Source organism: Pagrus pagrus (genome assembly GCF_965226575.1).
Source record: "Pagrus pagrus genome assembly, chromosome: 18".
NCBI classification, from domain to species: domain Eukaryota; kingdom Metazoa; phylum Chordata; class Actinopteri; order Spariformes; family Sparidae; genus Pagrus; species Pagrus pagrus.
In genome coordinates this window covers 12,503,080-12,517,588 of record NC_140202.1, presented here as the reverse complement: position 1 = coordinate 12,517,588, position 14,509 = coordinate 12,503,080, and the positions used below count along the sequence as shown (strand labels likewise).

General features: G+C 42.4%; 2 protein-coding genes across 2 annotated transcripts; one reads left to right on the top strand and one right to left on the bottom strand.

Annotated features, from left to right (window-relative positions):
- The first annotated feature begins 283 nt into the window (after positions 1–283).
- LOC311274432 (fibrinogen-like protein 1-like protein) lies at positions 284–3,119 on the top strand. The gene is made up of 3 exons (XM_084382110.1): positions 284–473; positions 612–772; positions 1,759–3,119. The coding sequence occupies exons 2-3, from the start codon at positions 628–630 to the stop codon at positions 2,451–2,453; spliced, it is 840 nt and encodes a 279-aa protein (XP_084238236.1). The 5' UTR covers positions 284–473; positions 612–627; the 3' UTR covers positions 2,454–3,119.
- Positions 3,120–4,656: 1,537 nt separating this feature from the next.
- Positions 4,657–6,301, bottom strand: chrm5a (cholinergic receptor, muscarinic 5a; the record flags this gene model as incomplete). The annotated part of the gene is made up of 1 exon (XM_084380957.1): positions 4,657–6,301. One exon carries the CDS (start codon positions 6,299–6,301, stop codon positions 4,724–4,726), a length of 1,578 nt encoding a protein of 525 aa, XP_084237083.1. The 3' UTR covers positions 4,657–4,723.
- Between the last annotated feature and the right edge of the window lie 8,208 nt (positions 6,302–14,509).

Sequence of the window (14,509 nt, the reverse complement as noted above, 5' to 3'; positions counted from 1 at the left end):
GTCTCTGTTTTATTAATGCAAATGCAAATCACACACTTCTGTGGAAATGTACCGACTGTACTTTACTTCAGGTTAAAGTACAGTTGGGTGAAACAACTGGTGGAAATATAAATCTCCAGCAACACATTCCAGTAAACAATTCAGTCTCATGTGGACTTCAACCTCATTCAGTCCTGAAGTGATTTAAGTAAGTCAGAGATTCTGGTTTTGCCTAGAGCTCATATCTCTCCATTTATCTCACTTGACACAGATAAGTGGAGGGTTGGTGTCATTGTGATGTGAACCTGAGGTTGAAGTCCAGCTGTGACTGGGACACAGAGAGGATTTAAGTGAACTTTGAATGTGAACTCAGCAGTCGATCGCTTGTGCTTTTCATTCAGTCAGTGGCAACTAATACAGCAGGAGTGTGGGGAAAGATTTGGGTACAGAGAACAACATATTTCTGTCACCGTATACATGTGGCTGTACTGACGGTAAGCACGTTGCTTTACATTTCAAGATATCTTCCATTTATGTTCTTCAGCAGAGGTTTGTGGTGTGTTCTTTATTAAGTTCACTGAATTTCATAAGAAGCTTGGCACACTGTTGACTAAACACTGTTGGTTTGGCAGCTGGCAAACGTGAAGGATGAAGTGTTTGAGTGACTGGCTGCCAGCAGTGGCCCTGCTGCTGCTCAGCGTGGCTGCAGTTGACATGAAGCATCTCCAGGCTGAGAACCTGAATATGATTCCTCCAGATGAACATCACTTGGTCCTGAACCGAGGAATGAGAGGTATTAATTTGTGTGCCCTTTCACTTTCAGTTTGACTTCTCTTTTCGCTTTGCTCACAGTTCTTGAGGAATGAAATGCACATGACTTGTGTTGAATCCTCCAACCTCAGCCCTGTGATTGCTTTAAAATGCCGAATTGTCTTCATCTTAGATAATCAAATTCTCCTGTGGGTGTGGGTCAGATTCCAGGCTGTAGACCCAAATTGCTCAGTGACTCATCAGTGATAAGGGCTTTGAATGAGGTGATTTGTGTATCTTAGTGAGATCTTGTCAGACAAACAGTTGTAAACGTTTGGAAGTTGATCAGGGTTTTACGATGTTTATCTGAGGCATTGAGAAACACTTGCACACCAACACGCTAATTCTGATTAAATTCAATTGACAAACAAATTGATCAACAAACACAATTTAATTTCTTATTCAAATTTGGACATTGTAAGGCTGGATAGATCCATTTTTCCAGTCTTGTGCTAAGCTGTCAGTAAAGCAGTAGCAAGCAGTAAACTGTCTCCTGGTTGTTCATATTTAACAGACACACAGAAGAGTAGTATCAGTCAGAGCTGCACAATTATTTGCAATATTATCAAAATCAGACTATGGCTAAGTGCAATAGCCAAATCGCAGGAGCTGCAGGTTTTTGATTTTGGTAAAATATGTCACAGCACAACATTATAAGTGAAGCATTGTGGATCTACGAAGATGCCGTGACCTACAAATCTCATTCTTCCGACCTAAGGGCATGCTTGTTGGGCACCGGCTAAAAATCAAGCCATAATTTTTATTCATTTATTTCAATATCTGTCGAAAACACAATGGTATGTAAACCCTCATTTTACTGCTATGTGAAGTTTTCTAAGTTTTCTCCCAGCCCACCAATCTCTTACTCACCAACAGTCTTTTTATGTTTGGAGGGTAAAGACAAGCTAAAGGAAGTCAGTGTAATTAACCTTTACTTATTGAAAGCTAATATATTAATGTGATCAACAGTGCTGCCCAGAGACTGCCATGAAATGCTGATGACGTCTTCAGGCCAGGCCAGAGACGGGGTGTACCTGATCCAACCGCGCGACTCCGCCATCGTGGCCTACTGTGCCATGCAGGAGGGAGGCTGGACCGTGGTGCAGCACATCACCGTCAACAGCAGCGTGAATTTCGATCGTACCTGGGTGGAGTACAAGCTCGGTTTCGGGCATGTAACCAGCGATCACTGGCTTGGGAATGAATACCTTCATCAGCTCACCCGCGGCCCTGGGCGCTATAAACTTGGAGTGAAACTGGTGGACCGAGACGCCATCACCAAGATGGGGGAGTATGATCCAGTCCTGGTGGAGGATGAATCATCAGCATACAGACTGAGGCTGGGGTTGTTCCAGGGCACGGCTGTAGACGCTCTGACACTGGACACAGAGAACTACCTGCATGACAACCAGAGATTCACCACTAAAGACAGAGACAACGACAACTACTTCCAAAACTGTGCGAAGCTGGAGTTTCAAGGGGTGCCGGGAGGGGGTTGGTGGTACGACGCCTGCGCTGGCGCCAACCTCAATCGCAGAAACGTCATCTACTGGCAGAAGGACTGCAACAAGGAGCGGCTGTGCAAGTATGCATGGATGATGGTGAGACCTGCAGACACATTCAAACTGATTCAGAGTGGAGACTGCAAGAAGGATGAGCTATGAGGAGGACAATCTCGGGATTGGTGATAATGAATGACACTGGATTTGGCAGCTATTGAGGGCCAAGAGTTTAGTTTCTTTAGATTTTCTTTGCAACAAACTGGACATCAAATTCACCACGTTTTATTCAGAAATGCATGGACATGATCACAAAATACTGAAAAGAACAAAAAATGAATCACAAACTTGGAACACAGTATAAAAATGCAGTAAGGTTTTAGCTCTAGCTTTGTTTCCATCACACACTAACATGAAGCAAAGCGTCTCTTTCATTCCCCAAGTTGCAAGTGCAGATTTCTGGTTCATCACAGTTACAAAAAACAGTGTTTCATGATGTTTTAGCTCGTGACACATGTAAAATATCTTTTGCATGTCATCTCCCATCCACTGTTCACAACATTGCACAAACAACATTTTATTTTTGCCACAGTACATTACAAGTTTGCCAGAAATACAATGAAGACATGATGATATATTGATCTAGTAACAGTAATTCAGAGAAAACAAATACTGTATATCAATACTCGAAGAAAACAAAATATCCTGAGGATGACGAGTAATAAACAGATGAATAATAAACCATGTGTGCTCTTGAATCCTCCACACTTTTCCTATTGTAAACATTGTTTAGCAAGTTTGTCATGTAGTATTAATAAAATGGCTAAGCTTAATTTCTGTAATTAATGGTGTCATTACTCTGGGCAGAAAATGTATAATGTGTGATGTGAAAAACAATGAAGCTGAATTGATATTCACTCATCTGACAAATGACATTGGCACATGTGAAAAGGCTTTGATTATCATCGAGTTACAATCTTGACTTAGCAAGCAGATTCTGACATCAGGACGACACGTATTAGCCCTTTAAAATAAAATAGCAGTTCCAAAGTGTGCATCCTCAACACAAACACAACACCTACATTTTGGGTGTAAGAGCATCAAGTTGGGGAGGATACTGGTGTTTTTTTAAAGGTCCCATATTGTAGAAAGTGAGATTTCCTGTCTCTTTTGATTGTAAAGCAGGTGTTATAGAAAAATGGTGAAAGCACCAAAAGACACAGCCCATATTCAGAAATTGTGCCTTTAAACTAGCCGACGGGACTTCCATAAGATTGTAATGTCATAACTATACAGACACCGCTCTCAACAATAGACCACAATCACACTGTGGCCATTTCCCTCCAACATCACACTCCCAAGCTCAAAGCTCAAATGTTTTACAACTGTGTTTCAAGTTGCAAGTGTTATAAACATAGACAATCTGACAATACTGTAAACGGTAATGTTAGCTAAGAAGTGATTGAATGCTAATGTTAGTTGAAATATGGCTCAGCGTTTCAGTATCCATTCTCTGGTACAGTTGCTGATCAAAGGACATCGCGAAGCAGTGAAATGATATTGATTTACCAGATTCCCTACATTTATACAACTTGCAACATGGAAAAAAAGCAGCGTAGCATTATCCCAGCATATGCTACCCTGACCATGACATCAGAGCAAAATGGACACCGTATGAATATGGTCTATGTCCTTAGCACAGCCTGGGTTGCAAAAACACCAGCAGAGCTGATGCAAAAACATGGTGGGCGGTGCCTGCTCAGGCATGTTCAGGCCTGTGAGCGCTGACGAATCGGAGAAGACATGTATTTTTGGCCTTAAAGAGACAGGCACTGAAACATACCCTTCAGGCAGAGGGCGAATGGAGATGGTGCAATGGGCAGTTTGAGGAAAATGTTGTTTTTTATCCATTAAAGTATGTAACATTTATTAGTAGACACCAAAAATTAATGTATGAACCTGGAAATCAGCATAATATGGGACCTTTAATACTATTCAACCAATATACAGTGTTAAGTATTAGATGAGGGCAATTTTATCATGGCATCAGAAATATCAAATTGTGTGTCTTGAATACAAATACAGTACAATATGAAATACTCTGTGTTTATTAATGGCATCTCCTGCATAAGAGCATCAGGGAAAAATACAGGTATTTTAATGTTCAATAATCTATTTACAGTGTCACTGATTTGTATTGGGACAGTTTTATAATGTTGTTTCATTTCCAAAGTTGGAGCAGTAATTAACATACACTATAGCAGAACTACTGATTAATGAGCAACACTAGAAATCGTACCAGTTCCTTGATATAGTATTTTTTCTATTTTGATATCATCTAATATGTAGAGTTCAGGTTCATAAAGCCAAGATCAATAATACAAACATATAATTTACAGCCATAATCATACACCATCTTAAAAAAAAACAATAGTTCATGTCAGTTTGGAGCTGACCACTGGGTTTTGTCCGTACCAGTATAGTTTCTCCTCGATCCTTTTCTTCTTCCACTGGCAAAGTAAGAGCATACGGAAGGTCTTCTGGAAAGTCTTGTTACAAAGGGCGTAGCACATGGGATTGACGGTGCTGTTGACGTAGCACAGCCAGTAACCTAGATGCCAGAGTGAGAGGGGAATGCAGTCTGAGCAGAAAGTGGAAATGAGCACCATGATGTTATAAGGCGTCCATGTCAGGATGAAGGCCAGCAAGATGGCGCTGAGAGTCTGAGCTGCCTTCCTCTCCTTGATCAGCACCATCCTCTTCCTCTTGGTGATCTGGTTCTTCAGCGTGGCGTCTATGGGCTTGGACGTCGACGAGGCGGACGGAACGCTCATGGACTCGGCCGAGGAGAACGTCGAGGACGCCATTTTGGTGTCTCCGTTTTTGCTGTGGTGCTCCACGTGAGCGTCTTTGGCCACAGGCTTGAACTTGTAGGACACACACTTGCTGCTCTTCTGGGAGCTGCTCTTCGGTGGCGTCTGGAAGAAGCTATCCTCGTCATAGCTGCTGAGCTGCTCACTCTCACTGCCCACTCCACTCTTGATGGTCTCACAGGCCTGGTTCCTGAAGGAGGGCTGGAAGCCTCCCGGAGACACGGGTCTGTCCTCATCCTCGGAGGAGGCATAACTGTTGAAAGTGGTCAGCTGACCAGCTTTGGACCACTCGTCATTGGTGGTGACTGCTGATTTGGCAGCGTTGCTTCTGCTGGAGGAGGACCAAGAGGCTTGATTCCTGTCATGTGAAGTTGACCTTAATTTACAGCTAAAACAGGATCTGATAATGGTCTTCTGAGGCTGGGTGACCCCAGTGTCTGTGGGATAGTTAATCCCCTGCAACTCGGCCAGATCTTTGGTCCTCTTCTCCGTCTCCTTGTAGATCCGACAGTACAGGATTGTCATGACTGACACAGGGATGTAAAAGGCAGCAATCGCTGTCCCAAATGTTATCACAGGCTCAGAGAAAAACTGGATCTGGCATTGTCTCTCAGGGACAGTCCTTTTCCCTACAAAGTACTGCCAGCAGAGAATAGGTGGGGCCCACAGGATGAGTGACACCAGCCAGGCCAAACCTATCATGATCCCAGCTCGTTTGGGAGTCCGTTTGGCCCTGTAGGTGAGAGGTCTGGTGATGGAAAAATATCTGTCAAAACTGATCACCAGCAGGTTCATGACGGAGGCGTTACTGGCAACATAGTCCACCGCCAGCCACAGGTCACAGGCGAGGTTCCCTAAGGCCCAGTAGCCCATCAGAATATAAGAGGTATACAGGTTCATGGAGAAAACACCGATGATGAGGTCAGCAGCTGCCAGACTCAGAAGGTAGTAATTATTCACTGTCTTTAGCTGGCTGTTAACTTTGAAGGAGAGCATCACCAGGACATTCCCCACAATGGTGATGAGGCTGACGATAGCCGACACAGTCGCAATGGTGATCACCTCCCAGAGACTGTGAGTGACCAGGTGGACGTCCTTTGTAGTGTTCACAGTGGAGTTCAATATGCTGTCTCCTTCCATGGTCGTCTTGCGTTTAGTGTCCAACCATGATGAGAGTGTTCAGGTTTGTCATTTTCAGGATGATCTCCTGGGAAAAAAGAAAGAAAATATTATTCCAGTTCCATTTATAGCCACTAGATGGCATCAATTCGGCATGTTGAGCATCACACTTGGCTCCACACAGAGGGGGAAAACAAACAAGCTTATTGTTTTGCTCTCTAAAACTAAATGTAAAACCTGTCCTGGTCAGACATCCTTAACACCTTTATTCACTTGAGCAAATTCTATGTGAAGCTGGTATTGAAGGCATTGTTTTTTTCAATAATTTGTCAGTTGTATCCACTGGGAAAATGCCATTAAGTCCTTTTCTTCATGCAGTTCACACAATTAGATCAAGCTCATGTGAGTGTACCCATATGGAGTGGTTTAGGCAATCTCTGCAAACATCTGTGGCACATTTCAAAAATCCAGGTCATTACATCATTCTATTCCTTGCTCTAAATCCATGCTGTCGTATTAATAGCACATGAACTCAGTTTATAATTCACAAGGATGGCCATTTCTCTGTGAACATATGAACGAGAAACTATGGTAAGTAATTCTGGTTTGTGACAAATATAAAATCCCTAAGGTGCTGTGGTCGTACTGCTTTAGGTTCTTCGTGCTTAATGGCTTTACACCTTTTGGGGTTCTAGAAACTCAGTGTGTGGGGTTAGGGTTGTGACTGATGGTAAGAAACGGGCACCTTGTGATGGTGATGCGTAACATTTATGCGGTAGATTTGATGTGCATCTGCTTAAATGTATTACTCTGTTCAGAAATAGTTCAACTTTGAGGGTGCTTTTCCAGCTGTTCTCTGAGCAAACTTGTCACTGTACAGAATTATTGGGAGCCTTTCCCAGCATGCACTGGACAAAAATGGGAAATACCCTGAAAAAGCAGCCAGCCTTTAGCAGGGTTGACACAAAGACAGAGAAGCACAGTCACCCCTACAGCGAAGGGGCAACATCCAGTTAACCTGAACCTTGAGGACTGTGGGAAGGAAATGAATACCTTGGAGGATGAGTAAATCAAAGTGAGTATCCATGAGAGGTCATTATAGTCACTATATCATTTTAAACAGTTGCACCCAACCAGTCAATCAATCTCCTTTGCTAAGCATCAAGTCAATCTATGCAAACATTTGCATCACCTGATCACTCAAATCTCAACCTTGGTGCACTCTAAGGGAGCCATACTGCACATTCAAATGATGAAATTTGTTGAAAGTGTATAAAGTGATAGATGCAGTCTAAAGGTTGCTGAAACATACAAATGTGCCCACATGTCAGATTCACTGCCAGCTAATTTGTCAGCCCTGCATCAAATCACCATTTCTGCAGAGTGATGGCGCTAAAATAATCAAATAAACAAACGTTTTCTGTGTGGATGGTCTGTGTAGTTCCCTAGTCCTGCAATATTCTACTTCTCAGCAGCACTTTAGTCCAGGGCCATCGGCCTGTTGGCCGTTCAATTTGGCCTGCCAGATGTTCAGAGTACAAAAAAAAAAACATTTGAAAATAATTATATTGTTTATGCTGATTTATTTTTTTACTAGTTAAAATGCTCTTTGAATATGAAGGAGCCCTAATTATTTAATCTGAATCAGAATCAGAAATACTATATTGATCCCCGAGGGGAAATTGCTTGCATTACAACTGCTTCCATTCTTAGAAAATATGCAGAAAAATAAACAGAAAAATAAACACTTTAAATAAGCAAGAATAATAAAAATAGAATGAAAATATAAGAAATGTACATTCTTCTAGAAATATATCTATATATACAGTGTAATAAATAATGTTACAGTTGAAATATGGGTTATTGCACATTACTTATTGTAATTATTGCACATTATTTGAGAAACAAAGCATCCAGAGTCCTCCTAATGACTCAGAGTGTCTGACACTCAGAGCGAGGAGTTGAACAGTTTGATGGCCACAGGCAGGAATGATTTCCTGTGGCGCTCTGTGGTGCATCATTGTGGGATCAGTCTAGTGCTGAATGTGCTCCTGTGGCTGACCACCACGTCATGGAGTGGATGGGAGCCATTGTCCAAGATGACATGCAACTTATTATTTCTTCCCAATCAAATCAGTCAATTAAGAGAACTTTTGATCCCATTTCAGTCAGTTAAAGATGAAAAAATGTAAAATATTCCCATGATAAGTCATAATTATGAGATAAGAGGTCATAATTATTAGATAAAAAGTCAACAATTACCTCACAATCATGACTTACCATGGAAACTGTTTTCTTTTGCGCGTCATTCTATTTATTTTCTTCATCTGGTGGAAATGGGCTTCCATATGTTTGCTTTTGGCCCGTGGCCCACCATTAAGTTTCAGTAGGCAACCCTTCTTTCACTCATAGAATGAGGTCAGTAAGCAGAAGTGGTTGTGTGGTCATTTACCGGCTGAACATCTCTCAGGTTGCCCTCTGTCTCCAAAGCATAGCACCAAAGCATATGTATAAAGTACATGTAGTCATGTTTTCAGTTTTTTTTCTTCATAAGGTTTGGACTTGTGTACTATCAGTGAGATACAGTAATCACACATAACTACACACAGTTCACCAGCAGAGGGCAGCATACATCCTTCTTCACACATCGTTCCTTCACTCTCAGGTTAGAGCAGTGGTGTGCGTGCACATTTCATCTCTGGGTGCTGCTGGAAACACGGATCGATCGAGGCCATGGGGCTACTCATGCCAACCTGGATGTGTGCATTCGAAAAGAGCCCACTGGGAATCTCTATGGTTTGATGCCTCGGCTTTCATGACCTACAAATGCATAACAGTGCCATGTGGTCTTGCTCGTTCTTGCCTTGAAGGTTTGCATGAAGTGTGTTGTAGCAGCATTCAATCCCATGGGTTTAGGTACATTTGTATATGCAGATGGATGATCATACTCTGTGGGGAAAGCACAGATTTGGACCGATTTAAACTATACAGTATTCCAGCGTGAGGCTAATTGAGATAATAAGTTCTCTGTAGCTCTCTCCAGCTTTCCAGGCGCTCCAGTCTGAGTCAACTGGACCCTGTGGCATCAGTACTTTCAGCCATGCCACTTGCTCTGCTTAAAATGAGGGAATTTTAGTGCCATAGCATCTGCGTCCTGTGTTCGACCTTCCAAGTTCTGAATGTCCATGTCCTTCAGAATCATAACTTATTGAAAATGTCCCAAACAGCAGCAGTGACATAAATCCACCATCAGGGAAGCACAGATGTCTGAGGCTCTCAGTGTGGACAAACCAAAAAAAACCCAAAACTCCATGTGGGTATCAGCAAGAGTCGGATAAAGGGTGTGGATGCGATAGCACACATTTAGGCAGAGAAACAGCTTTTATCTGTCCTCACCTCATCAGTCTAATCCCTCAAAACATGCCCAAAGAGAAGCGAGCAGTCAACACATTTAAGAGCACCATGTTGGGGGGTGCATAGGCTCTCAAAGACACATTAATTCAGATCCTAGCTGCCGCTCCCACGTAAAGTGGGGACCTGGAGTGGCATCGAAGGACAGCAAAGGGGACATTGTTGTGTGTATCTGGACAGCACAGTTAGCTTCAGAAAACTTGAGTGCAATCACAGAAAGATGGATAAACTCTTTCTTTGATTGCTGAGATACCAAACAAGAACTTAAGGTTACCAAGTGTAACCCTGGCTCTGCGAGAGGGCGATTAAAGTATTTCATCCTGCAGTTTCCTCGCTGCACCGGGCATGAAATGAATTTGGCTGAAGATGAACGCACTCTTTTAGTCGCTTTATTTTATCCAAGCCCAAACTGCTGGATTTGTCAATAAATGTTTTTCCCAACCATGATGAGTTTTGTATTCTGCTCCTTTCTTTCACATGATCTCTCTTGTGTCTCATGTGAAAAGAAGATCTAGATCCTCCTAAGATGTATTGCAATTTCTGACCACAATGCAATGCTTTGAACGCAATCACTTCCCCATACTTGAGAAATAACTTCCTCACTCATTGGCATTCTTTTGACATTGCCAGGTTAGCAGGAGTGCCAGCAGCAGCCTGAGGCCCTCACAAATAACATTCCAGTCACTGCGGGGGTCCTCCTGCAGGACTCGGATTGTCCCTCATCTTGTTATAGAATGGCATTTCATATCACATCACTCAAATCCCCACATCATTAAATTCTTTAGCATGGGAGGTGCCATGAATCTTACCACACTGTCTGCTGTTTCCTGGTGTGCACAAACTGAGCAATGTGCCATTTATTGTTTACCTTACCTTCATGAGTTAAAAAAAAGAAATGGCACACTGGTTTCTGAACCTAACTTCTCCCTCCTGAATGATCTCGCTAAGTCAAAGCCTTTAAAACACTTTCAGCCTCATAGCCTAGCAGCATGACTTTAGGAATGGTAATATTGGTTGTTTGGAGGGTCATGAGTTTACCGTCTGAACAAGGACTGGATGGATTGCCATCAATATTTGGTCCAGAGATCCATGTCACCCTGAATTTTAATACACTTGGTGATACCTTGTCTTATCATCTTGCACCATCATCAGGTCACAACTTTAATTTGTCAAATACTTTAGCTAATGACCAAATACCTGCAAACCTAGAATGGCTCAGTACCGCGCATACCTCCACCACGGCCCAACAGTCTTGATACAGGCACCTTAATACACCAGATTTTTTTTCATCAAGGTCCACACATCATTCCTGAGAAATTGAAAAAAATGTGGAAAAACATCCTATTTCACAATGTTGAAGAAACTGCGAAAAAATTCCTGAATCCGTCCCTTTATCCGAATAAAGGTTTGTGAAGGTCCAGTCAGTAGTTTTCTGCAAACAAACCAGCCAACCAACAAACAGATATGGGTGAAAACACGACCCTGTTGGGGCAGGTAACTAATGACACCACCATTAGTCTAAGCTGTACTTTGTGTTCAGCGTGTCAGCCACAATGGCATAGGCTGTTATTGTATTCACCTTGTAAGTCTTTGTGTGTCATCACGGTGATGAATGGCTTGGAGACACCTATTGTAGCTTGAAGTAGCTAGCAGTTTGGAGTATTTTCTCACCTAAATGGAATGCAGCCATCATTAATGGTATAAATTCCACCTTTGCTTTTCCTGCTTTAACAAGTCAATGGTCTATTCAACCCTAAATATACCAGCTGTTATAAAAAGAGTCTTCGGAGCATTTTGTTTTCCATTTTCAGAGCAGAAAGCGGACAGGCTGAGCCGTCAGTGATTATGTTCACAAAAAGAATTAATTAATGATGACAGGTATGGTGTTCGAGAAATGAGGATATTCCTGACTCAGTGATGACTGGCATGTCGGTGAGTTTACACACACACACACACACACACACGAAGAAAGATGGACTCGTTCTACCTCTTGACCTAAACCGGTGGGACAAGTCAAGCCTGCTAATAGCTTCTAAATCGAAGCAGGAAGCCTTTTTAATGGTACACTCAGAGCCCAGAGTGAGGGCTAAACATGGACTCTGCATCACTATAAATAGTGAATACGGTCTGTTGTGGCCTGTTTTCGGACTTTTTTATGGATGCAGTTTGGTATCAAATGTGACGCACGGTGAGGGAGAGCTTAGTGACGCTGAAAAACAAACATGCTGCCAAATTTCTTGTAGCATACTGTATTCGTGACTTGGTCATACAGCGCATGAGAATAAAAGTATTATAGCCTACGCAGAGGCAATTAGTATGAATCAGTGCCAAGATGTCTTTGCTCTCACTCTTGCCAAAAAAACTTCCTCATTACAAATACATCTGAAGAGTATCCGACTGGCTCCTGAAATATCGTGTTCAGCTCAGTATGCATAAATAATGGTCATTGATCCAGTGATTAACAGTGCCCAGTCTCTGATGAGGACAGACTAGGTCGCACAAATCCGTCCTGAGCCCCCGTGCTGAGGGCAGAGGCGGACATGTTGAAGGGTGGCTTCCTGCAGGTCCTCTGGCACCTGGCCATCAGAACTCCTGTGCAGTGGCTCCATGCACTGGCCCCCAACGGGCCTCGCAGTCATGCATAACCTTTCTCTACACACTCCTTTGGCTGCAGCAGCTGCTCTGTACAGCAGAAACATAAAAAGCAAATGGTGCATGCGTGTGTGTGTGTGAGCGAAAGCATGTGTGTGTGTGGCATTTGAGAAAGAAAGGGAAAGAAGATGAGAGAGACCGAAAGAAGAAGAAGAAGAAGAAGGCAAAACAGAGGCGAGTCAAAGCAAAGGAGGCAAAGGACACCAAGTGTGTGTGCGTGGTGAGTATGTATGATGTGCAAATCAGCCCAGAGCTTTTTGGCACAATGGTTCGTGCATCCTGTAGTCAGCCCACTGACCCATGGTTAAGATTCCTGCATATGTGAGGACCTAAGAACTGCTTGAATCATTCTGTTTATCAGGCTTTGATGGAGAGAGAAAGAGGATTAAAAATGTTTTCATGTAAGGTCTGACTATGTAACATGCAATCTGAAATATTTATCAGTGTGTCAGTGTTGGAATACAGCCCCATCAATCAAAGAGGCATGCATTAGGATGGGTAGTGCCAGGTGTAAAACACATAGCCTGTCATGCAAAGTGTAGCTCTCTGCTTTTTTGTTTATTCACTGCCTAAATCTCATCTCCCCTGTGGTTTTAAAACAAGTACAAACTTGAATAACATCTCTCCTCCAATGAGAAATGATGAATATGATCATTAGATGAATATTACGAGCTGTTTATGGACACCCCAGTGGTTTTGGCAGCTGCTGAAGGGAATAAAACCATAACGCTTAATGCCTCTGGGCGTTCGTTTTTATGAGCGACAACAACATTTCATTAATGCCCCATCATTTGGATAACGATCTCGCTTTAAAGTCATTTGTGTTCTTGTATGAAGAGTTTTCTGAGCCTGTGTCTGACGCTGTTTGTGACTCGCCTGATGTTCATAACACGGCCAATTTTCTCTGTGCTGATATTAAATTTGTCTGCAAAAGCAAAGGTGTTCTGCTGTTCAAATATCATTCTTTAGCTTGAGATTTCAAAAAAGCATGAATGGTAAAACATCTGCATTTATCTCCTTCTAAAGCAAATATTTCAGTTTGTTAATCAGCTTAAAATTGAGCTCCCTGGCATACTATATATGAAATTAGAGCCAAATGAGTGCAGGTCCGATGCTGGAAAACTCTGCAACCACAATTTACAATCACAAAGAATGCAACTTAAAGTCAAAATCGCTGCACAAAAACAGTCCAGTGTGGTCTACAAGCTGGTCACGATTTCTCCTCACCCACCAAGCCATTATTGTTTCATAGCAGCTACTTCCAGCAGTCGTACCAGCACCTTTTCTGCAATCGTCGAAACACCTCACAAGATCTGTGGGGACTGGATGCACTCGTTAAAATCACGCTTCGCTGCTTAATCCTTTCTTGTTTTGTCATTTTCACTTAATCAGAGAAGGAATGGGGGAGAGTCGGTGAGAGCAGCCTGCTGGAGCTTTTGAAGAAAAATATTGATTGGTCTTTCGGGTGAGAAATGAAAAAAACATTTTGAGAGAGGAATTCCAAATTTTAGAACCAGGCAGCTGAAATAAGGATACCATACTGTTAATTTAAAGACAAGTCTAAAAGGAGACAGGAGGGGAGAAATATATGATGATGTGCCGTAGAATTGGGTGTATGTGGAACGTGCATAAGGGGTTTTAGACAAAGACTCACGAGAGACGGAGAATCAGGTGTTTGAAACAGATATGACACTATGTGAGAGGCAAGAGGTTTACTGACTTTCAGCCTTTCAGAAACTCAAGGCATTCAACAACAACTGTTAGGCTATATCCAATACGTGACCAAATAAAAACATATCCAGTCCAATATATTCTCTTTTCTATACGTTAAGTCTTCCAAAGGAATCACTCACATCTTTCCGGCAGCACATCCTCCGCTGCTCTCATTAAAGTAAAAGGCTACATTAAAAATACATGCTGAGACCTCTCAGACATGCACTTGTGCACACATGACTCTATTTCCCCTTAAATCCAGGTCATGCCTTCAAAAAGTGCTCATTCAATCACTCATGATTCTCTAGAGACTGTGAAAACGCAAGCCACTTATGTAAAAGAGAGAAGAAAAAAAAGAAAAAGCCAAACATACTCACAGTTGACTTTCATCAGATCTCACGGTCCTCTGTTTAATGGCAGAATGTGTCTCCTGGCGAGAGCAAAGTTCATAGT

Coding starts and splice junctions, on each gene's coding strand:
- LOC311274432 (XM_084382110.1), top strand. CDS start 628: ATGAAGTGTTTGAGTGACTGGCTGCCAGCAGTGGCCCTGCTGCTGCTC. Junction 773..1,758: donor CCTGAACCGAGGAATGAGAG/GTATTAATTTGT, acceptor TGTGATCAACAG/TGCTGCCCAGAGACTGCCAT.